This window comes from Alosa sapidissima, chromosome 8, assembly GCF_018492685.1.
Source record: "Alosa sapidissima isolate fAloSap1 chromosome 8, fAloSap1.pri, whole genome shotgun sequence".
NCBI classification, from domain to species: domain Eukaryota; kingdom Metazoa; phylum Chordata; class Actinopteri; order Clupeiformes; family Clupeidae; genus Alosa; species Alosa sapidissima.
The window spans coordinates 20,585,319-20,610,687 of NC_055964.1; the positions used below are offsets into that span (position 1 = coordinate 20,585,319).

The window sequence follows — 25,369 nt, forward strand, 5'->3', positions numbered from 1 at the left end:
ATTGTAAACGATGAACATTTCTCCTGGAGCTAAATGCCCTACCCTAAAAGGGTGGAAGGTAAAAAAAAATGTGTTTCAGCAATTGTGAAAAACTGTATTTTATGTACTTTACTTTTAATTTGTTTTTAATGAATAATTGATTATTGTTCATTAACGTAAGTGAAAGTCAGTTAAAGGTGCTCTAAGCAATGCCACACGATTTTTAGGCTAAAACATTTTTGACATTTACAGCAAACATCACCTCACCATCCGCTAGCTGCCTGTGTCCTGAATACACTGTAAATAAAAAAAATGCGATCTCTGTGGACATCCCAGGCTCCAAAAACGTCAACAAAAACAACCTGGGCAAACCTAGCCCATAAAAACATAACAAACTGTTCCAGCAAATCACATACAAGATGTTCGTTTAGCAGAGTTTCAATTGCATGGGAGGGACGGGGAGGAAGTAGCGAGCTAGCCCTCTGTTTTGTTTGAATGTCAACAGAAGTGACGTTATCCAGCATCGGTTAGAGCACCTAGAAACGAACATTTTAGTGGATAAACTATTTCTAAAATTCCAGAGGTGGATACTTGCATTTATCCTCCACTACATCCCTGGTGTTAATGGTGCATTTTTGATATTGACCATCTTTCCATAAGTATCTGGCAGAATATCTGGATATCACGCAACACATGAGTCATGATGGCCCTATGGGACAAATTTACTTTCTTCAGAGCAATCTTTTTTTTCAGGAATGGAGACATTTAAATAGTCATCATCATGACTATGGATCTATGCTGACAGAAGCTCAATACTGTGGCCAGAAAGTGAACTGCAACCAGTCTTTTAGTTGATGGAACTTTGAGACAGAATGAAATTCTGCCCCAAATTGGGCAGCCCTGATCTGGAGGAACATGATGGAGATTCACTTTAAATGAGAGTTTATCGTCAATGATTTTTATTAGATTTTTATTTTATTATTGCATTAGAAAAATACATTTGCCATCTAATTAAAATGTGGGATAGTATTAACACATTCCCTAGCACAAATTTGGAGCCTGACGTCTTACAAGTACATCAGCAAGATGTAAAAATCAGCAAGAAATGTAAGTGTTTTTAAAATCAATAACAGAACCAATAATGCATGGAACTAAATCAAAATTATGTAGGGATATAGGGAGAAAGGTATGTCTGGCATAGTACAGGACAGATCACCCTCGTCATGTATCATTGCAGAAGGTACTCCTTTTCAATGCTTAGGGCAGTGTGATCGACTTCCATTGAAATCTGTGTTGGTGCTGGTGTTTGTGCATGACATTTACAGACTTCATCCCATAAGATTTATTGTCTAAAGTGAAAGAAAAATAAATTACTATTACTACAATTACATTAAAGAGCATTTGACATGCTGCTAACATGCTGCTTTAGTTATGGTCATACCCCTGGCCTCGTGTTGCACTGGTTTCCCTTGACGAGGAAGAATGATCCAGTAGCCACTCCCAGCAGCCCCAGAGTTAGACCCACCCCACAGAACACTGATGAACCAAGACTGGGCTCAGCTACTTCAACATCTGAGGAGGACACACACACACACAGGGATCAGACACCTCAACATCTGAGGAATATACACACATGCAAACACACGGGTGATGATCCTGCATAGCAGAATAATCTAAAACACAGTCCACATTCTTAACTGAAGGGATTAAAAAGAGGATTGTATTAAGAAAAATAAGCACACATAAGCAAAGCTTTTCAGGTAACAAATGTTAAAGGTGCTCTAAGCGATGTTGAGTAACGTCACTTTTATTGACATTCAAACAAAACAGAGAGCTAGCTCGCCCCTCCCTCCACTGTGCGTCGGGGTCCGGTTCGCCCTGTCGGGACCTATTTCCCGATAATGACGGGCGTTCTATACATTATCCCTTACGTACTGAATTGAATGAGACTGAATGGGATTCAAGTCAGCTCACCCCAGTATCTTATCAAGGGTTCATCCAGTGCCTCATGCTCGACAGTGCAGGTGTACATGTCTCCCTCCTGAGGGGTGAATTGCAGGCTGGAGAACATTTTGAAGGAGCCATCTTTATTCATGTAGTACCGACTCAGCGCCACACCTCTGGTCACGTTCTTCTTGTTCTTGGTCCACCTCACTGTGACTCGAGGTGGGTAGAATCCAGTCACGAGGCAGATGAGAGTGTTGTCAGATCCCAGCTGAACATCATTTTTTGAGTAGACAGCACTTATTGGGGCTTCTGAAACGTAAACGATTTAGAGTTAATATACCAGATTTATGATTACTATAGATTACAGAAGGTTTTATCAATGGTATTTATGTCAAATTGTGTTTTTGTTTACACCCTTGGTCTACCAGTTGAGTTTCATTATCACACACATCTTACCTTGAGCAGGTGATGGATCATTAAAAGCCTTTTTCATGAAATTCAGATAAGATTTTAAAGTTGTCATCCGAAGGCGAGCGTATTCAACTATTGGTCCAAAGTATTTTTTATAGTCAATTAGGGGGTCAAAAGATGCTGGTATTGTGCTGACAAGCTCCTTCCTTTGGAAATCCACATACAGCAGCTCATCCTCACTGAGATCAATTGAAAACTCCTCTTGACCATCTGTATCACTGTAGAGTTGTGTGATGCCAAGATCAAACATAACTGAAAGAGAATGCCACGTAAAACATTTTACTCTCTGCAGTCTCAGGCCTGTATGCCACCTGTCTGACACTTTAGTGTGACACAACGCTATTAGGCCTTTAATATTTTTGAGATGGTGAAAAATAGCCTATGAAGATTTGTTGTGATATATCTTTAAAGTGTATTTCCGGAGTAAAAACAGCCTAGGGTCTATCTACGGTAGTTAACAACTTCAAACTTTTGATTAAGAGCAAAATTACGTTCATTGGTTGGTTCAAGACTTGAATGGCCTTACGGTGATGCTAACCGGGCAGGGTGCCATTTATACCACTAACAATGCTCAACATATAATTACACTTCTGTGTTTGATTTCTACAGACAAAGCGAAGTATTGGAAACTTTGAAAGTGTACAGAGAGGCTATAACAAGACCTGTATCTGTAGGAAGAAAATTCCATGGCTTCCTGGTGCAGTATCGTTAAATCAGCAGGCACATTCAATCATGCAGCACTGCATAGATCTTGCTGAATCTTTCAATACAACCATGCCTTACGTTTAGCCAGATCTGCGCAGCGCTGATTCGATCAAACGTGCCCACTGATTTGACGATACCAGACCAGGAAGCCATACTCATTGTGACTGTACAAAGAAAATAAGGCTTTTGCAGCACCGTTGAAATGAAAATTGACCAATATACAGTAAAACATACCTTGGTCTGAGCTGTGCACCACTACATATTTGTGGGCCTACACCCTGACATTCCTGTCTGCTAGACAGGCTATGACAACTAGACAGCTAGTTCAACACTTTTGCATGTAATGACTCAAGTGATGAAATAAGGCCAATTTATTTTATGGGGTAGGACTGTTCAGCATGGAACAAGTATAGTGCATTTTGACCAACCAGACATTAGTAATTGAAAATGTAAAAAAAACAAACAGCAGACATTTGCTCAGTTCCATGGTAGGCCTACTAAAGCATTGCTGCTTGTTCAAGATGGGGAAAAACTGCTTTAATGATGTGTACAAGTACAAAGATAATATGGAGTTTGGACAAGCAGTAGGCTATTGAGAATTTCAATTCTGGTCTGAGAAATGCGCCAAAGTGATTGAGAAAAACTGCAATATAGCTTGCATTGCAGCAGGGAAAGCATATAAAGCCAGAGTTGAGTATACTATATAATAATAATAATGATTTATATAGCACTTTTCAAGCACAAAGCACAAAGTGCTCTACAGACAAACAAACAAACAAAACAAAGCAAAAAACAAAATAATAGTAATAGTAATAATAATAATGATAAAATAGTGATAACAATAATAATAACAATAATAATAATAACTAGATGTACCGCATAGCGGTACAAAATATGACCGCCGCTCAGTCCTGTACATCCGTTCCGCGAAAATAAATCACACTTCAATTTGTCTCCATATTTTACTCCATCCCCCACTCTTGAAACTTTTGTGTATGCTTGTTTGGCATGCCTGAGTGTGTGTGTGCGGCTGCACAGAAAGTACCCTACTGGTGCTGAAAAGGTGAATAGATTGTAGAATAGCCAAAGAAGATGTAGAATTGTTATAAAACCTTTAAAATCTCTAAACAATCACAAGTAGGGCAGTTCATCACAGTTCATCCATTGCAACTGGATTGATGAAAGGTCACTTACACCTGTAGGCTACATTGTATTTGGGAAAAGCAAAAGGTATCAGCATAATGTTATTTATTTATTTATTTTTTATGTATTTTTAAACAAAAACATCTCTGTCAGTTCCATGCCGTTTTCAACAGCTATCAAAAACAAAGGTCATTTTTGGATGGATGGATTTTTTGTGAATGTTTCTTCTTCTACATAAGATTTTAGTCATCTTTAGTTCATGTAATACTTTATTGTCAATGCACAAATTAAGTAACAGTAGCCTAGTCTGAAACGAAATGCTGTTTTACATCTAACCAGTGGTGCAAATAACTGACATGTCCAAATGGGCCTGGATGAAATGCGTCGCTAGACTGTTCATACACATTTTAACGGGCCAAAGTTGAAGAGCTTTTGTCCGTTATTGTTAGTGCAAATATAGGCTGATTCATGTTCCCTTGCATTGTTTAACTGAGGTCCATGGCTAGTCTGGCTTTCATCAGACCAAGCTCAATCTTTTAAGAAATCAAAAAATAAATAGCGGGCAGATCAGACTGGGTTCACCCAGCCTAGTCCATAGGCACCCGATATTGTTTAATTTTCCGATTGAGATATACACGCTCTGGCTATTCTAAATGCAAAAATGCATCAGGGAGTTATGACAAAACGGTAACTAACAAACTAGATCCTAATAGAAAGCTGTTAGCTTCCCTAAGCTACAGGTAGGATTATAAGGTAGGCCTATTGACAACATAAATTGTCAATAGGCTATGCTGGCGACACAAATAAAATCTCCTTTGGAAACCAATGGCTTACGCCTTACAGTATCAAGCGGACTTAAACTGTCATATCGTGGCGAAAAGTTGTAATAACATTCACGCAGCTCCATGAGTCAAGGAAAGCGCGAATGAAGTAGCCACTTCTAAATGGGACCCACTACACAGTAGCTTAAGGTGTTTTGCTAAAGCAGCCATAATGAAATTAAGGTGTCATTGTTTGGATACTTCACACACACGTGCTTTTTAATTTCACAGACTACAACTACCAAGCTGTAATCAAAGCACATCGATTCCCCTCTCACACCCTGCACGCACTTAAAACAAAATAAACAGGCGTCTCAGTCTCACGCATGTATAGGCAAAACTGTATCAGACCGGTGTAACGTTGGTAAATCATTGCACAGAATGATTTTGTAGCACGTGCAATAAATGACAATCGAAAGATACAAACAGTGCTGCTATACATTTGCTTGGTATAACCGCATTTATAGTTTTCTACAAATGCAATAAATCAAATGCCTCCATCACTCAACCAACGCTAACGGTAACATTACCTAGGTCCTTATTGATATTACAAGATTAAGGTACCTGCAGTAAAAACCAAGCATGTCCGATAAACATCCTCAGATTTATTTCGGCTTCAAGAAGAAATGGGAATTACACTTCATGTGAACATCGTCCTATCCTTATTAGATGTTCGCTGCGGTAAATTACAGTCCTTGTATGAAGCGTCCATTGTTTTTCCAACCCACTTTTAACTTCCAACAAAATTACGTCTCACTGCAACGATGCGCCATCTAGTGGACAAACGACTACTTCTCGCCAATACTGAAAATGCAGCCATGATGATGATGATGAATATTTATTTTGGCTTTCTTTTAATCCTACTGATTTTCATTTTTTACCGGGGGGGGGGGGGGGGGGGGGGCAAATCACAAATGAGTGATTATGAGCCAGGTTGATGTGGGCCCTTGAGACCAACATACCATAAAAGATTCACAGAGAACTGTGTCTGCCCTACCCTCCTTTCGGGGGGTCCAGTCCAGCGGGGGGGCTGCAGATGAAAACGAAAAATGACGGTTCCATGCTATCCATGTGGGGGTACATGCCCACCAAGTTTTGTGTACCCCGGTCTTTCAGTGTCCCGGGAATCCTTGTTGGTGTACGTCACTAAATGTACACATAAATTATTTTATTGTAAGGCCCCCCATGAACGAAAGTACACAAAACTTGGCATGCATTCAGAGGGTGTCATAATGATCCTACGCTTTTAATTTCGTGCAGTTTTGACCTTGTCAGCCAGAGATATTGAGATGAAAACACCTAATTTTTTGCTTTTTAATTTTTAACTAGGTGGCGCTATACATGAAATAAGTGGTAATGGGATGGGTTGACATGCCCCCTTAAGACCAACATACAAAAAAAAGGTGGACCTCCTAGGCCCTACGGTTCTCGAGATATTCACAGAAAACTGTCTCCGGCCACCTACAGGCCAGTTGGTGTATAGTAACATAAATTAATTTATTGTGTGGCCCCCCATGAACGGAATTCCACAAAACTTGGCGTGCATACAGAGGGTGTCATAATGATCCTACACTTCCAATTTCGTACAGTTTTGACTATGTTAGGTCACAGATACCTTCAATTACACCACCTCATTTTTACTTTTTTGTGTTTAACTAGGTGGCGCTATACATGAAATGAGTGGTTATGGAATGGGTTGACATGGCCCCTTGAGATCAACATACAAAAAAAAAATGGTCCTCCTAAACCCTACGGTTTTCGAGATATTCACAGAAAACTGTGTCTGCCCTACCCTCCTTTCGGGGGGTCCAATTCAGCGGGGGGGCTACAGATCAAAACGAAAAACGATGGTTCCATGCTATCCATGTGGGGTTACATGTCCACCAAGTTTCGTGTACCCCGGTCTTTCAGTGTCCCGGGAATCATTGACGGAAATTTGGGCATGCGAAAAAATGCCCCAAAAAAAAAAAAAAAAAAAAAAAAGAAAAAAAAAAAAAAATCTGACTAAACCTATATGACCGCCGCTTCGCTGCGCGGCGATCATAATAATAATGATAAAATAGTAAACTACCAAACTACAAACTAAACTATATATATATATATATATATATATATATATATATATATATATATATATATATATATACTGTATATATATATATATATATAAATAGGACAAGTATACAGTACAGTACCCAAGATAAAATAAACAAACAGAAATGATAATAATGATAATAAATTAGCAGAGACATGAGTGGAATCATTCACTATTTAAGGAAAGCAATTTTATATAAGAGGGTCTTTAGACTAGATTTGAAAACAGCCACTGATGGTGCAGATTTTATGTTATAAGGGAGGCTGTTCCAAAGCTGGGGTGCTCTAACTGCAAATGATCGGTCACCCCTAGTTGACAGTTTACTTTCTGTAACAACTAAAAGTCCCAGGCTGGAGGATCTGAGGGGCCGAGCCGGACAGTAGGGGGTTAATAAATCTTTTAAATAGTCAGGTGCCAAACCATGTAATGCTTTATAGGTTATAAGGAGGATTTTAAAATCAATCCTAAAACTCACTGGCAACCAGTGACGATTGGCCAGAACTGGGGTGATGTGTTCCCTAAATTTAGACTTTGTTAAAAGTCTGGCTGCTGAATTCTGAACAGTCTGTAAACGAGAGATGGAATGACGATTTAAACAAGTGAATAAGGTGTTGCAGTAATCAAGTCTAGATGAGACAAATGCATGTATAATTCTCTCTGTGTCAAAGCATTGATCTGATTTTGGAAATGTTTCTCAGTTGATAATAACAGGACTGGACAAGGAGTTTTACATGTTGGTCAAATTTTAAATCTGTATCAAATAAAACCCCTAAGTTTCTAGTAGTAGTCTTGTTATTTGAGGCTAAATTTCCAAGAAAAGTCTGAGCTTGATTATAGACTTTGTCAGGGCCAATGAATACTAGCCCCTTGTTTTCCAACAACTGTGCCGGGGCACACTAGTGTGCCGTGAGAGATCATCAGGTGTGCAGCAGAAAATGACATAAATGTCACCTCATTGGTCCAGAAAAGCAATCCTAAGAAATTATAACCACATGCTCTCATTGAGTGTATGATTGAACTATTTGTGGTATGCAGGCATTGTACAATGGTAGCCCCATATCCAGTATTCACAGAATCATCACACACCCTTTATTTCATACGTAGGTGACTAGCCTATATCTAATTGCTTGATTGTTATGAACTGGTTACGGATCTTCATAATGCTGAAGAATGCTCCATTCACTTGAATGGGCCTTCCCAACGTTTGGTGGTCTGATAATTCTCAATAACAGACAGTTGCTAAGTATAACAGACTGCTGTCAAGGAAAATGGGTTTTGTGCTTCTAATTCACGTCTTTCATATCACTCCGCAAGTACTGGAATTTCATTCAAACGTGAGAGCAGACGGTTGATCAGCTCTAAAGAATGTTTGATTCAAGTTCAGGGTGTGTTTCTCAGCAAAAGCCACGATGAAACGGTAACAAATATAGGCTAGGCTAAAGAGTCATATGGTGGGGAGTTTATTGTTTAGTTTTGGCAAGTAGCCATGTAATAAGCGGGATAATGTATAGAACGCCGGTCATTATCGGGAAATAGGTCGCCCTGTCGGGACCTATTTCCCGATAATGACCGGTGTTCTATACATTATCCCTTACAACAATCAAAAAATTGGATATAGTCACCTACGTATGAAACAGAGGGCGCTTGTTTTATTGAGCAGGTCTTGCATACAAGCCATAATAAAGCCATACCTGTGTAGGCCTATTACTTGAAGTTATAGGCTATATGTTTATTTTTCTTCACACTGGATGTTATTGTGTTGGGGACATTTTAAATGTCAAAAGTGTGCTGTGGCTAGGGTTGCCACATTTGATTCCGGAGGAAAAAATATTATAAATTATAAAGTTATAAATATTAAGAAATGCTGCAAATGTTATGCTATTTATTACTTGTATGGTGCATTGTCATTTAAAGGAGAATTCCGGTGTGATATTGACCTAAAGTGTATTGAAACATGATACCGAGTGTGAACGTATGTCTCATAGCCCATCTCGGCTTGTCCCCTGCACTCCAAAAACTGGCGCTAGTTAGCCGATGCTACCAACAGCTTTTTCAATATTGGTGCTTCGGCATCGGGCTAGCCATGCAAATAAATCCCTGTTTTACACCCATTTACGAGGCTCAATGTATCTCCACACTTCATTGGTAGACTTCCGAGGGCCCTGACATTTAAAACGAGACATTGAGAACTTTGAAAAAGCACTGGTAGTTTACTTACAAGACGATTTATACAGACAGTATCTTCACGAAGTTTAGCGTTTGCAGCCATCTTGAATTTAGTCACGATAAGTCGAGCGACGAGTAAGAATGAACAGGTATGATAAGGGATCAGATTCCAAAAATAATTCAGTGGAAATGCATGGATTCCAGTTGCTGCTACTGGAAGAAACCGGAATCCATGCACCAGGACAATTCTAGCCTGACGAGCCAGACCCACATTAAAATGTAGGGTCTGGGCACTCACCGTTCGCAGTGCTCAGTCCGAGGGGCGGGATAGTCAGTTGCCTTTCAAATTCCCTCTGCACGCAATAGGACAGCGGCAGCGCTATGAGTCCCATGCGTTTCCCACCAGCGGAGCTAGTTGGCTAGTTCAAACGTTTGCCAACTTAATAAAAGCTTAACTCGTGTCACACTGTTCGCCAGCAGCAACATCCATCTTATTTGTTTTCAAGTAGCAGGGAATTCAAGCCAAACCATCAATCATTATGTTAAGCCCACCTAACGACTCTATACACGATTTTATTGGCCTGATTAAGTTTTGATTTCTGGAGCTCACAAGCCAACGGAGAGTTGCTAGACTAGCCCTGACAGCAAATGTAATTTGCTGCCGCTAGGGGCGTGTCTAGATTTCTAGGCTAATACAATTCGTGTCCTGGAAAATATTATTAATTATCCGGGACAGTCACTCAAAAAAAAGAACAATCCCAGGAAATCCAGTACGTCAACCCTGCACAAAAAAAGTTGAAACACTGTACCTATAAACTGTCAGTATACAGAGTATAGCCTACTACAAAGTTAGCTTTTACAGTTCACAGTAACATGGAATAAATAAACATCGTAGCTTATTCTTATTGTCTAGCAGCTGATGTGTGAAACATTTGCATTATAATGTTATTTCAGATTTGCAGCTTTCATCCAAAGCAACTTCAGGTAGGCTGGTATGGCATACAAATGGTATACAATTTCAACAGACTATGCAAGTTCCTTTTCTACCTGCAAGTTTAATATCATTAATAAACATATTTGTAGGCTAATTTACTTACACTGTGTGCTAGGATGCAGGATAAAACCGAAAAGAATGAAAACTGGCTTCATTTTCATGATGATACAGAGTGAAGAAACAAAGCTAAAAAACGCACTGAGTGTTCTTAAGGCCCGTACATACCAGATAAGATACGATGCAAAAAGGTGAAAAAAATCGTGTGCGAAATCAAAGCAGTCAAAGTGTAAAAACACTGAGTCCGATGCAATTATTTCGCATTTTACTTCGTGCTCATGTCACGCATGTTCACACAGCGACTTTCAGTAGCCCAAGCAATAGCCTATTGACTTCTGAGTGAATGCTGGAGTTGAGAAATGTAGCCAAGAAAGAGATCATTTTGGGTTAAAGAGACAGGGAGAACTCGTTGAACCTGTTGGGTAAAAGAGGGATAGCCTAACTCATAAATCAAGATTTGAAGCAGATTACAGCTTTGTTCATTCATGGGACCGTGCATTTGAGCCTGCTGGGGAAATGAAAGCTTACGGCCATCCTTCCCATCCCTTGTCTATTCTACTTTACTTGTGCTATTAGGATTATTGTGCAGTCGAACCACTGACGAAACACATACGAGTTGGTTGGGCTCATCAGTGCACCCATCACACACACACACAGGGGAGCAGCTACCCATTTTTTGAGGGGTAGTCTATGCAACAACAATATTGGCGCCCCCCCCCCCCACCCACCAAAAAAAAAAACACAAACATCTAAAGCAAAACAAAAGGCCAATAATTTACACTATTACTGTGCATTAGTGTGTATTAAATATGTTTTTAAAGAAATGCTGCCAATTTGATGTTTAACTTATAATTAGTTTAACTTAGTATTGATAAATGGTGCATTGTCACTTTAAGAGAGTCTAAACGGTTCTCATAACGTCCTTTTGCCAACTATTGCTCACAATGGATAAGGCTGATAGGCCTACTCTAGCCTTGTTTGTTTGCACCACACTGACAACACAATATTAAGTTATTACAAGGAGCCTTCATTGTTAGGATATGGAAACATGTAATGAGTTGCTGCTGTTTGCAGTTGGCCATTAAAAGTGCAGTATGAGCATGGTAGCCACCGAGCTATCTGAATGGAATAGGCTATGTTTCAATCGGCATTATGCTTAACAAACGCTAGTTAGTCTGTTAACATTCATATTTGCAAGCCTCCAAGCACAGACGTCATCACTTTAAATCCTACCTGTTGCCTTTCACCGTCCACTTATTTAACTGCTGTTGCATCCCTTGACATGCCATCATCTTTTTCTCTCCTCTTTCTTTTTCTATTTTTAGCCGTCAACAGCTTTTTTGCTGTATCCATCTTTTTCCAAAGACGGCAACTCACTACTCAAAGGCCTATCTGCTCGCCCAGCGCTCACGGCGCCCCCACTCCCTCTTCTATGTCAAAATTCTATGATGGAATCTTATGATGATAGGGCGCCTACTCTAGCCTGTTAGTCCTCTAAAATGTTATAGAACATTGAGAAAATGTTGAAATGATTTAGAAACGGACAGCAGTAGCTACATATAGAAAATACCAAATATATTATTTTCTTTTTTTTTACCATCGCTTTGGCGCCCCATGGTGCTGCGCCCCTATGCGCCGCATATAGCGCATACCCACTTTTTGCGCCACTGCACACACACGCAACTATCCTTAGTTCCCGCATATTGGACTCCTCAGGAACTTGCCGATTTGGGGACATCCTGCGGGTGGATGGGAACTTGGTGGTATCCACGGACTAGGTCTACCTTAGAAAAGATAACCTTACCCGCCAGGTGTGCTGAAAAATCCTGGATGTGAGACACTGGATAGCGATCTGGCGTTGTAGCGTCGTTGAGACAGCGGTAATCGCCGCAGGGTCGCCACCCACCGGCGGGCTTGGGAACCATGTGGAGGGGTGAAGCCCATGGGCTGCTAGAGCGGCAGATGATGGCGAGGCGTTCCATGCCATCGAATTCAGCCCTGGCAATGGCGAGCTTTGCTGGGTCCAGTCGCCTCGCGCGGGCATAGACAGGCGGGCCAGTGGTGGCAATGTGGCGCTCTACTCCATGCTTGGCGACAGATGACGAAAAAGGTGGGCCGCGTGAGCACAGGAAACTCTGCGAGCAGGCGATGAAACTCGTCAGCCTGTGAGCACACGCTAGCAGGTGTATGAACAAAAAGTGGTGGCGTCAATTAAGCGACGGTTTTTGACATCCACCAGCAGCCCGTAAGCACATAGAAAATCAGCTCCCAGAAGGGGGACGGACACTTTGGCTGTGATAAAGTCCCAGCTAAACCGCTGGCCACCGAAACACAGTTCAACATGACGAATGCCATAAGTGCGTATGGGGCTACCATTAGCAGCTTCCGGGCGGGGGGGGGGGGGGGGGGGCAAGACCATCAGACAGGATGTCCAGTCTAGATGCAGGCAGAATGCTCCTCTGCGCGCCGGTGTCACACAAGAAACGGTGCCTGGAGGTGGAGTCCTGGATGAACAGCAGCCCGCCAGTGCGGTTGACGGTCAAGGCCACTACTGGGCGCCGGCCCTGCCGTTTCCCGTCCCCCTGAAGCTGCAAGGCAATCGGCACTGCTTTGCTCTGGATCCAAATTTAGCGTGGTAAAAACACAGGCCATTGTCAGAACGTTGCCGGTGTTAAACCGTTGTCACTGCCGTGAGCGCTGCATCACCAGGGAGTGGGGCGGTGGCGGCGTGATAAGTGTGGGCCGGTGCGGTTGTGGCGGCGTAGTAAGGCTTGAGCGCAGCAGCAGTCATGCCACCGTGTTGACCAGCCAGGAAAAACCTGTCAGCCTCCTCAGCCAGCGCACAGCATTCAGTGATGGTGGTGTTGACCAACGCAGCCCGTACCTGAGAAGGGAGTTGTCGCAAGAAAAGCTGGACGAAGAGGAAATCAGGCGTGTGCTCCCCAAGCAGACCAACATCCTGTCCATAAGCTCAGAGGGTTTGCTGTCCCCCCCCCCATAAATGCACAAATAGGTTGAAACCAGACATAATTTCACTGCATTTCTTACTTCCAGTAACTATATGCATGTGACAATAAACTTCCTTGTATCCTTGTATGTCTTAAGGTTAAGTTAATAAAGTAACTTTCTCTGCATTTATTTGGAATGTTTAGAAATGTAAAATAATAGAATTTTAATCATGAGATAAAATATGCGATTAATCACGATTAGGCCTAACTATAGAAATTCTGCGATGAATCGTGAAAAAATTAATCATTTGACAGCCCTAATAGAGTGTTAAAGCTGCAGTTGGCAAGTCTGACAGATTGAGGGGACTTAGCCAAAATTTTGAATGTTTACAACTCTCATGCCCCTCCCCCACTACCACCGAGCACCCTCTCATCAAGTTTGTGCTCGTCAGTGCGCACCAGACTGTGATTGACAGTCAGATCTCACACAGCCCTGCTCTGATTGGACCAGAAGAACCGGGAGCTGTGGATTTTTGCAAAACAAATAAACCTCTCTGGAATAAGTCCCGCCTCCGAAACATCCGTGTCCACCCAACTTCCGGTCGTCAAATGTCTATGGGAAATAACATGGCGTTTCGAAATATCGTACCTGTCAAACTCTGTAGGTGGCAAAGTAGAAAAAGCTGGTGGGCCGATTGGCCTACATACTTCTGCCATCTAGTTTCCACTGGATTTTTTGATTGTTGGTGCCGTTAAAGTAGTAAACAATTATTAATGCTGACGGAGAGCTAGTTCCGATGTACGCGGGCGGAGGAGGGCGTTAGATCTCGCTCACAACCAGTCACAACCTAACGTGATGGTCATTTTCACGTGTGATTCACGCGTGATTTCAGTGGTCTATAAAAGTAAATCGTTTGCAAGGTTCAGCCTCTTTTCAACACGACTTAACTTTGGCTTTACTGTGCTGAGAGTTTGTTGGCTGTTATTGAGATATTTGAAAAAGAAAGAAATCGCCGACAAAGACACTAAAGACATGACGAGACGAGATTTTTTTTTTTCACGAAAAACAGATAATGATAAGCAGACTAGGAATCAGAGGCAGAGTCGTATTGAGTCGATAGCTTTATTTTGCATGACCTTGATCAGAACAGTAACATTTTTAGAATGTATTAACAACCTATCAAACATGACAATTTCATGCAGGGTTAGTGCCACCTCCGTAGACAGGCTCTGGTGCCACAAACTCCATTTTGGTGAAGACAAACTATGAAACATTGCCGTTGCTATGCAACCTTGACTCGGGGAGTCGCGGCATCCGAAGCGTGCGTTAGCTTAGTGCTTCTTACTGATATATTTCTACTTTAACGGCACCGACAATCAAAAAATCTAGTGGAAACTAGATGGCCAAAGTGTGTAGGCAAATCGGCCCACCATTTTTTTCTACTTCGCCACCTACAGATGTTTGACAGGTATGATATTTCGAAACGGCATGTTATTTCCCATAGACATTCGACGCCCGGAAGTTGGGTGGACATGGCTGTTTCGGAGGCGGGACTTATTCCGGAGAGGTCTATAACAGGCTCTAGATGGAGGTAAAAGTGCGGGTTTGTTTTCTAAAACCGGCTGATTTATGTTCTGTCGGAGCATAGTGTCGGTTTCAGTGAATATGATCAAAAAAATCTTGCCAACTGCAGCATTTGACTAGCCTCGTGAGACCATCTCACGAGCTTCAGGTTTTCACTCGCAGATCAGTCTGGCAACTTGCCGTTAAAGAAAATTTGGAGCAGTTCACCAAACGAACGTCCAATCAGCGTTGGCTTTGAGGCGGGTTGAGGTGTGACGCAACGAACAACATGACAGCATCCACAGATGAGATGAGCAAAGCTATCGCGCAAGTTTTATTCAAATTAGAAAGTATTCCTGGGTAAGCTGTGAAGCTATGAGTCTCAGCCATGCAGCTGGGAGGAATGAACGACACAGACATCCTCCACGGCCGATTCCAGTTCATAATGGAGGAATATACTTTCTTCAGAAGTGTAGGGCCTACCGTGAAAACTTGATGGGAATTGTCGTTGATTAGGTTCATGTCACATACAAATGGTAAGTTAAAACATCTTAACGTTAGTTATGTTACCTAACTTAATTGTATGTTAAACGAAGGCATTAGAAGAACACTTTGTTCATCTAACTGGTTGATTTGGCCCGTCGATAACCAACAAAGGTGGTGATAGACAGATCGTTTATCCAATCAGCTAACCAGTATTTCCGCCCCTTCCCAAAAGTTCTTCAACGGAAAGTTCCCGGATGGATATGCGGAGCAAATCCATCTGGCGGAGTCAGGTTAGCATTTGACACCTACCGAAGTCAAATTCCTTGTGTATGTAAGTATACTTGGCCAATAAAACGGATTCTGATTCTGAATTGGAACCATGGTGTAACATTGTTAAAGTTTTTTAAAGGTTAGGGGAATGTAAAAAGAATGGTCCCTAAAGGTTACAACGTTAGGGGAACGTTCCCCAAAGATTGCAACGTTCGATGTAACCTAAAACTAATGTTCCCTGAACTTTCCATGGGAACCAAAACCTAACCGTTCAGGAACGTTCCCGCTAATGTTCCCAGAACGTTCTGGGAACCTTAAATTGTTAGCTGGGAAGTGATATTTTGATGGGTTGGCCCTACCTAAGCGTGCTCAGATCACATGATAGACAAGGCTCTGTTGCTCACCTGTCCATCATGGTAAAGCCCAATTTGATTGGTTCAGGCATAGTTGCTTCACAACGGAACAAGTCCAGACCGAACTTCCCGACCTCAAATGTTGTGGACGGGGCTAACTTCAGATAGCATCCAGGCTAGGCTGCAGCAACTCGAGCTAGGTAAAACGGATTGTTTTCTTTTTTTTCCCACCCCCTCAAACATTTTCATATGGGTAATTTAACTTGTAGCCTACTTGAGTAATATTTCATCAAAGTATTGGTACTTTTACTTATTTTATTTTAGTACTTTTTCAACCTCTGTTAATTAGGATATGCTGTAAAATATCAAAGTTGTGGGACGTTTACATAGCTTAAGGTACACTATGCAGGTTTAGGTATTTTTGGCGACTGTAGAGCTCCCTCTAGAATCGCAATGTATACATGTTATTCTGCTATTGTAAATAGCAAACTTCTCGTGACTTATCCCCCCTGTACACAATGCAAATGCTTTTGTTGTGGAGGTGAAGGATTAACAATAGGCAAAAACTATCTCCAAAGAGCTATATCTAGTGACAAGGTAATGTTTCACAATTCTTGTGAGATTTGGTGGGCCGCCGCTCTTAGAAGTTGCATGGTTAGTTTTCTCGGTAGGGACTCCCTACGTCTATGCTGTATAGCTATGCTAGTTGAACGATTCTCCTATTACAAGTTTGTTTACCATCAAATTGGATTCATAAAGGTGAAAATCTTTCATAGTGTACCTTTAAACTGTATGTTTATTTTGCCCCGAATGCTGTTTCATCCATCCTGACCAGGAGTAATGAAACAAACATTAGGCACGTTCCACTTTTGCTGAAATAATTCCTGAACAGGTTTGGTCAGAGTTGAAAATGCAATGGTACGTATTTGACAGAAGACAGGTGTAGGTTTTTGGTGAAAAAAAATATTAGCTTTCAGTGCGGTACCATCTCTTGTAAATTATGTTTAAAAGTGTTCCAATCATCCCGGCTCTCCCTTATGTTAGGCTAGGTGGTGTCTCATTTCCAAGGGGAATATTTTGGACCCGTCTTGCCACTCGGTTTTGAGGGACAAGGGCTAGGGGTAAGACGAAGGAGTAAAACAGAGAAATGGGATTGGCCTACCTGAACATATGACACAATAACTCCTCATAAGCTGATTGGTGAAATCTAAGGAGGAAATCTAAAGAGAGAGTAAATTCCTGCACGAAGGATTTGATCTCACAGACGACAGTCATGCAGCCATCATCAATGTTTGGTTCCTTCCTGCTGATATTATCATATCTCAGTGGCAGAGCAGGTAGGTTCAAATGTTAAGCAACAAATGTTAAAATTATATTAACATATTTTATGTATATGGCAGACACAGTTTAAAGAAACACTATTGTAAATCACTTTGGGCAAGACCGTCTGCTAAATGTAGCCTATGCAGTGTTTTATTAAGCTATATACCGTATTTTCCGGACTATAAGTCGCACTTTTTTTCATAGTTTGGCTGGTCCTGCGACTTAGGTGCAACATTATATATATATATATATATATATATATATATATATATATATATATATATATATATATATATATATATATATTTGTATATATGTTTTTTTCCTCCTCATGACACATTTTTTGACTGGTGCGACTTATACTCCGGTGCGACTTATAGTCCGGAAAATACGGTAATATGTTATTCCCTCTAATATTTAGAGGGCATAACATATAGATATATTTGAAATCAAAGAAACATTTAATTTTGTTATTTAAAATGCTAAATAATTGTCCACATTTTGCTTTGTTTATAGATGCATATAGCGAATATTTTTTGCAAACATGTCACTCCAGCAAGTTGGATCTGAGTGATATGGTGTATGTTGAATCCTATTACTTCAATAGGATCAAGTATTTAGTGTTTAACAGCACATATGGAAAGTTTGTTGGATACACTGAAGTAGGGGAAAGATTGGCAGAGGCTTACAACAGTAATGAAGCATTTTTGACCGATGAGCAAAATCTTGTCAACAGATACTGCAATCCAGCAGTTCGATTATATAAAACTTATGGGATTCGTTTCATATGTAAGTAATACCAAACCAAAATGGCCTTTAACATTTACAGAAAGCTTAAATTGTTTTAGATTAAATTATTGAATTATTAGTTACTTTAATGATCACAGTAATTTTGTGTACCATGTCTTTTACAGGTTGCATTTTTAGTGTATATCATTCAGGGTCTTTATGTACTACAATCCAAAATTCATTTTTGCAGCTGAGCCCAGAGTGAAGCTGAGTTTGGGGAAGCCTTTCAGTGATAATCACCCTGGCATGCTGGTGTGCAGCGCGTATGACTTCTACCCAAAAATGATCCACATGAGCTGGTACAGAAATGGACAGAAGGTGACCAGCGATGTCTTGGCCACAGAGGAGCTAGCGGATGGAGACTGGTTCTACCAGAGCCACTCCCATCTGGAGTTCACCCCCAAAACTGGAGAGAAGATCACCTGTGTGGTGGAGCACATCAGCTTCAACAAGTCCCGAGAGTTTGTCTGGGGTATGTGCACTGAGTTCTCAATAGCTAAGTGTGGCCTTCTGCTAGAAGTGCTGGGTTGTCACTGACTAAAAAATCTACCACATGAAGTTGGAATTTTGCTGAAGACTGCACACAGAAAACAGTTTGATGCTTACACAGTGGAAATATTCTATTGATTTAGTAGCTTAGGCTGCCTAGAATACCTGTCTTCAGAATGAGAGTAAGGAATGAATTCACAGTTTATTAGTTATATTTTCAGGAGGTCAAGATATACATTTTTATACTATTTTAAAGACAAAAACAATTAGTAAAGAGATAAATACAGTCAACCAGACGTCCATGGTGACACTGACTGAGCACTCACAACTTAAATTGTAGAAACTGAACATCCCAAAGGGTCAAGACAAAAACAGTACAGAAAGACCTAATCAAATGTTAGTCACACACAATAAAAAAAAAAGAAGTATTGTAACAATACATTTGTATGGTAGACTACATTGTATGTCCACTTTGGGAACTTGTGGAACTAAATAATTAAATAAATAGTTGTTTAAACTTTTTGGCACTCAACATTAATGAGCTATTTTCCACGTTTTCATATTCAGTAGACCAGTACGTATTACCACATTTTCTTCACTGCATTTTCTTGCTAGTTGCTAACTTGCATGGCTAGTTATTTTGCCTACTTAGGCTACGCTCTGTGTGGTGAAAAAGCTTCTGATGTCTTTTTTTTTTTTTTGGTGGCAGAGCTGATTTTCAAAGCACAAAAAGGGCAAAACATTGCATGCTGAAGTGCAAAAGGAATACTAATCTGATGTTTTACCCTTTCCCAAGTATGTATCAGCAGATAGCCTTGATAAATGTGGTTTCCTAAACAAAGTTCGGGAGGAGCCCATATGGTTGATTGACAGCAATTAACTCACCCCTCCTACCCCTCCCAGGAGATTTAAACATGTCTCCTCATCCATACGTCATGTGTCCCGCCATCGTGAATCATCCCACCTCCTCCCCTTACTCTCCCATTTCACTAGTAGTTCATACTCACATTCCCTCTATCCACAGGGGGTGCCAGCGGACATCGCTCGCTAGCGATCTCCGCTACAACATTCCAGGACCAAGGCCAGCTACCAAGCCAAACATGCTTTAACTAAACATGCTTTTAACCTCTATGGCAACCATAACGTTGGGCAAACTTCTGAACCTACCGTTGTTGGCACCCCTGCTTACTAAGGGTAAGATTGGGGACCATTGCGCACCAGAACATTCTCCTGTTCACCGGAAACTCAAAGCCCCAAAGAGGACAATGCAAAAATACAATTTTGGAAGTTTCTCGTGATAACCAGAAACTTTTTGGTATGCACGTAAAACTTTCTGCTTACCAGAAACTTAGAAAAAAAATATTTTGCACGTTCCTTTAGGCTCTGTAACACTCTGTCCTGGAACCAGACTTATTTTTTAAATGCTATGCAATTGCCTGGAGCTGTTTTGTGATGCCCCTCCAATAAGCTTGAGACAAAGAAAGAAAAACAATAATACACTATTACCTCTGCACATTTTTTTGCCAGCAGATGCAAGATAAAAGAATACTTTGGCACAGGGTACGAGTCTGTAAGTAAGTAAAAGTCCCAGACCCAAACAAGTTAACTCTGCCGGCTACATTAGGATCATTGATTTTTTTTTTATTATTTGACTTCTTTCTGGTTTAGGATCAGGACCTGACCTGCAAAAAGTCATTTCTAAGAGGGAGCCCCCAGCTTCACCACGTCAAATGATTAGTCTCTCTCTCACACACACACACTCACTCTCATGCATGAGCTCTTGCTCACTCTCTCCAGATATTGTTATAATATCCCGGGATATTGTATCTAAGTCCCTGAGCTGCTATCAATATGCGTGAAACTCCCGGAACTTCCAGGATGATTGGGATGTCGGAAAACAAAGAGCATTACATTTGAGATGTAAAAAGTTACTAGATAGTAACACATATATGTCCAACTTCTTATACTGGCAGACTCCTCCATGCTCGAGTCTGAGAGGAATAAGGTGGCCATTGGGGCTGCTGGACTGGTGCTGGGCCTGGTGGTCTGTACTGCTGGACTGCTCTACTACAGGAAGAAGTCTCAAGGTTAGTAGTGTCTGGACATACAGCAGGGCACAGAGGAGTGCTGGTCTGGCAAAATTAACATAGAATTAAAGGAAATGGCCAAAATGCCAACTGTAGTAGATCCTCAGAAAAGAAATCAAGCAGATAACAGAAAAGTTGTACAGTCGTGTGTAGTCATCATCATGGTAGTTATAAGTGACTGACTTTTTTTCTATGGGTGGATGCTAAGTAATAACCTGACCCTAGCCAGATGAATTTCGTTCCGCTTAGCTCCGCCTAGCTTCACTCACATCCATCTGGGACCTCTTCCATTGAGAGTGATTTCTGCAACTGACTTTATGGTTCAGCCAATCAGGACGCAGGGCGGGAGTTTCATAAATGTGACATAGCGTAGAAGCGACTGTGAGACTGTTATTAGCGTCACGGGTTGGCTTCGATGTGAGTGGTTGAAGTAGCACGTCAATAGATGACGGACAAGTGGCTTATTCAATCATATGCAAGCATTTTTTGATTAGGCTCAGCCTTCTGAAGCAACACTTCAATGGATCGGTTCCAGATGGATGAGTGGAGCTAGGCGGAGCGAAATTCATCTGGCTAGGGTCAGGTTAGCTAAGTAATACATAGAAATGTAAAATAGACCACAAGGGGCAAATTCTTCCATGTGTGTATTATACGTAAGGGTGCGTACAGTATGTCAAAATAAGCGCGCAACTAAGTGCTTTTCAGCCTGCAGGCATTCTGCCCTTCACTTAAGTCTGTCATTTTCACTCCATGGGGCCAGTTACGCGCACAACCTAGTTGCGTTAGTTATTCGGCACTCAGTCCTTAATGTACGTGTAAGCGTCACGTGTCAAGTGTCTAAAAAGTGTGTAACTGGAAGCGCGTAACAGACTCATGCGCGACTTACGTGTGAATGGGAAAATTCGCCCTCTAGTGAGGTGCATGGTGGAAGACCCTTAATTGTACAAAACACTAAATGTATGTGAATGAATGCATAATGTTCTTTATGTTTTACGTCAGGGCCAGTTCTAGCCTACTACATTTGGGTGTGCTGGTAGAAATTGTGGGTGGGCAACATGGCAAAGTGGTCAAATTGGTTCAAAATTGATATAAACACAGAACACAATCACAAAAAAATTGAGTAGTATCTTTTAGGTTGCTCACAAACAATATAGCTTCTCTCATACCAACCTCAAGTTTCGTGAGAACTTTGTTGATCAGTTTCTTGATAACTTTAATTATTCAATCGAAATGCCTGGAACCGGTTATGTGGTCGCCCTGCAACAGAAACTTGACAAGACTTGAGTGCATCTCTGTTACAGTATTTAGGCTATGAGATGTAACAGGCAGGTCAGAATAGTTGATCTGTTGACTGTTTGCAGGTTATGGCATGTCTCATAGGCGAGAAAAGAGAAGACAAACTAGGGAGAAAAGCTTTTGCTCTCAAACACTGTCCACAAAGTCATTGTACTGATAGGAATAGATTAAAATGGAAGGTTTACAAAGTGATATCATGTACTTTATGTACTTACTACTACTTTAGTACTTATTTTATTCTACATATACAGTATACATTTTAACACCTAGAGCAACCAGGCAGCTACAGTACACTCTGGGAGCTTTAAAACTCATCTTTAACTCTAGGATGTTTAAACTAATGCCCCATGTATGTGTCTCGTAGGCCGGATCATGGTTCCGCCAGCATTTGAGTTCATTACTCACTGAAGGAGCCATCTTTCATGTGAGCTATCAGCACACTTTATGTCTCCAAATGTGAACTATAAAGCAGCTTTTAATTCTGAACTGGTATTGTAAATGTCATTGTCTTGCATCTGACTTTTTGTACTTCTGTTATTTCTTCCCTTTGCTATTGCATAGGATGTTGTAGATAGACATAGTGCTTTGGTGTGATTTATCAAATCCATCTAATGAGTAATATGTGATCTGTAATGGTAAATGTGTTAACACTGGCTGTTTGTTTGCCCTTTGATTCTACAAGAATGAATTCTGTCATGTTACTTCATGTAATTCATGTAACTGAGATTTTTTTTGAGATTAGGAATATGACTGTTGGCTATTGGCTTGCAGCAGTGCCATCATTTCTTTACATATACTATACCATGTACTATACCTTGATGCATCTATAGTTCATTATTGTAAGATTTAGCACGAATGCAAAATGTTAAAGAAAAATGCAGGAGTTCCATAGCCTATTTAAAGGTGCAGATGGTAGGCTACTTCAATCACACAAAAGAAAGCGCACTTTAGGATATATTGTTTATTAGCTTAAGATTTAGATTGAATGCAAAATACTCAAATCAAGTGTGAAAGTTAACAGGGGCCGGTTAAATGTTTTTATTAGGCTATTTTTGTTGCCCTACATGCTCCAATAGCGTATAAGAAAGCGCCCATTAGGCTGTTTCATTAGCCCATGTCTATTGTGATGTTGAGAGGTGCGAGATAAAAATAAAGCTCTTTAATTTTAATGATTTTAGCTTGTGTGTGATTTATTGCGGGCACGGGTCAGGTAATGGGCCAAATATTAACGGGTATGGGCGGGTGCTGATTTAATTTAGTTATCACGGGTCACAGGTCGGATCTGGTGCTGAACTTTGCGGGCGGGGGCGGGTCTCCAAAAATGGACCCGTGCAGGACTCTGCCCTAGCTCCTTGCTCCTCCAAGATCTTAAGGTCATGGTGTGGTGGAAAATGACACTAACCCGTTACCGCCAATTTAGCACTCTGAATAACATGATCCGTGGAGACAAGTCTGAGATGAGAAGAAGCAGATGGCCTTTTTTTTTACAAAAACTCCAGTGTACAGCTCTGACCAGAGACTAAGCACAGCCTGGCAGGTGATGTGAAAGGATGGATGTCCTCTGCAGTGGAGAATCCAAGAACCAGGCCTTTTGGTGAGAAGATGCGCAAATTCTGAAGTTTATCCCCTTGGTAGTCAGCTTTTATTCTGTAGAGCTGGTGTTCAAACGCCACCTGAATGGCAGACACCTTTTTAGCCAATCAGCGCATACCCGATTAATTATATTGGTGGATCAGTTTACCGTATTGTCCACAAAAATAATGTGCACCATTTATTTGGTGCTGGGTGAGTCTATTAGATTACATACAACAGGCCTGGTTCATGTATGTGCACAGTGTTGTGCCTGAACGCGTTCATTGAACGATGAACGTTACTGTGAACTCGTTCATTCTAGTGTCTGAACGGCAGATTCTAGTGTCTGTGAACGGTAGGGTGCCAGATTTCTATAGAGCCTTCCAGACGAAAACCCGGCTATAACACACCGTAAACAGGCCTTAATATGTAGTGGAAAAAACACCTAATCTGGCAACACCAGCCACCAGTGTCGCACTGCCGCATGCATCATCAAAACAAAAAGCAGCATGGAGGCGTCAGCCATAGATATATAACAAAGGCTAGATGTCTCGTCCGCGCTGCTGGCCAATGGAGGTTGACGTCCGCACTATATTATATATTATACCGCACTATATTATACTAATATCAGATGGATTACACCAGGGTCGGACTGGGAACAAAATTCGGCCCTGGCAATTTTCTCCTGGACCGGCCCACTACGCCCCCCCCCACACACACACACACAAGCCCACCGATACCAAAATCCCCCCCTGATTCCCCCCCATAAATAACAAACACACAGTATCATGCTGTAGCAACACTTCATAAACTAAACCCAAACATTTAGATTTGGACCTATAGGTTATTATAATCACAATAACACGGGGGTCGGGGGGGTCTCTCCGGGATTTTTTTTTAAAATTCTGATTGCTAATCACACCATTTTAAAGTGATTTGAGAGGGACAGGATTCAGGGATAGGCTACTAAAGACAGGTTCATCTTCTGTCTGTCTCACGTCATGTTACCCCATGCATTAAACCACATGTCACTGCTTGACTAAATGAAAAATATAGGCTACTGAACATGCATGGAGATCGTCATAGTTGACAGAAATTACGATTTGTGCCAACATGTTGTAGAAACACAACCACAGCCTTTAGGCCTATTTGGTGCAAATCTTCTCCTTTACTTTGGTTATAGTCAGCGATTCACATTAACTGTAGGCTATCACCACAAGTGTATACTAAACGTTTTTGCCCAAGTTTGTGTGCCGTCATCACATTTTGCAAAATTAGGCTACCTTCGTTACTAACCTACCAGTCGATACTTTTTACGTGCATCGACTCGCGATTGATTGTGCATCTAATGGAACACTCGGTGGAGAGACTTCCACTTTCCAAGTTTCACTTTCACTGTCGTTGTAAGCTAAAAGCCTACTATATGGGAAATACTTTGAAGTTCCTTTTGAGTCCAAACATGATGACAGACAAACCGCACTAGCCTACAGTAGCCTACTTGGTGCAGTAAATGGAAGCTCTTCGTAGCGCGTGCAACTAACGTCTATGAAAACAATATATTTATGGAATAAAACTAGACACCTCTGATTGCTGTTTACGGTTAAACTGCGATGATGTGAACACCAGCCAGCGGAGGGCACTAACCTAGCGTTCATGGGTTTCGGAAAAACCTTTCTCCGAGTGAAAACATCATCATTCCGCATCATTCACGTCACTTAATGTGTGAGTCAGAGGTCGGAAACTGGGGCTAGATTTTGCTAACAGAGTTGCCCAGTTAGGGGCTCGTCATCACTTTTGTCGTCACGTTGTAGTTC

General features: G+C 41.2%; 2 protein-coding genes across 6 annotated transcripts in view; one reads left to right on the plus strand and one right to left on the minus strand.

Moving 5' to 3' along the window:
- Positions 1–915: 915 nt before the first annotated feature.
- Positions 916–25,369, minus strand: part of LOC121715023 (H-2 class II histocompatibility antigen, A-U alpha chain-like) — a 46,602-nt gene continuing 22,148 nt past the window's right edge. The window contains exons 1-5 of one of the 2 annotated variants that reach the window (XM_042100311.1): positions 10,425–10,718; positions 2,383–2,649; positions 1,954–2,235; positions 1,421–1,551; positions 916–1,328 (exon numbers count right to left, since the gene is read on the minus strand). In XM_042100311.1, the coding sequence (XP_041956245.1) occupies positions 1,308–1,328; positions 1,421–1,551; positions 1,954–2,235; positions 2,383–2,649; positions 10,425–10,482 (759 nt within the window). In that variant the 5' untranslated portion in view covers positions 10,483–10,718 and the 3' untranslated portion in view covers positions 916–1,307. Of the gene's footprint in view, positions 1,329–1,420; positions 1,552–1,953; positions 2,236–2,382; positions 2,650–10,424; positions 10,719–25,369 lie in introns of those variants that run through there. The other variant, XM_042100312.1, reaches the window with a different exon arrangement.
- On the plus strand, positions 17,271–23,155 carry LOC121715022 (rano class II histocompatibility antigen, A beta chain-like). Of its 4 annotated transcripts, XM_042100308.1 has the most exons (6): positions 17,271–17,336; positions 17,839–18,111; positions 18,302–18,535; positions 19,625–19,627; positions 20,574–20,687; positions 22,348–23,155. In XM_042100308.1, the coding sequence occupies exons 1-6, from the start codon at positions 17,273–17,275 to the stop codon at positions 22,389–22,391; spliced, it is 732 nt and encodes a 243-aa protein (XP_041956242.1). In that variant the 5' UTR covers positions 17,271–17,272; the 3' UTR covers positions 22,392–23,155. The 4 variants fall into 4 exon arrangements, with proteins under 4 accessions (XP_041956242.1, XP_041956241.1, XP_041956244.1 ...); XM_042100307.1 differs by lacking the exon at positions 19,625–19,627 and having other exon boundaries at positions 18,302–18,583; XM_042100310.1 differs by lacking the exon at positions 19,625–19,627 and having other exon boundaries at positions 17,274–17,336; positions 18,059–18,111; positions 18,302–18,583.

Coding starts and splice junctions, on each gene's coding strand:
- LOC121715022 (XM_042100307.1), top strand. CDS start 17,273: ATGCAGCCATCATCAATGTTTGGTTCCTTCCTGCTGATATTATCATAT. Junction 18,112..18,301: donor TTATGGGATTCGTTTCATAT/GTAAGTAATACC, acceptor TCATTTTTGCAG/CTGAGCCCAGAGTGAAGCTG. Junction 20,688..22,347: donor CTACAGGAAGAAGTCTCAAG/GTTAGTAGTGTC, acceptor TGTGTCTCGTAG/GCCGGATCATGGTTCCGCCA.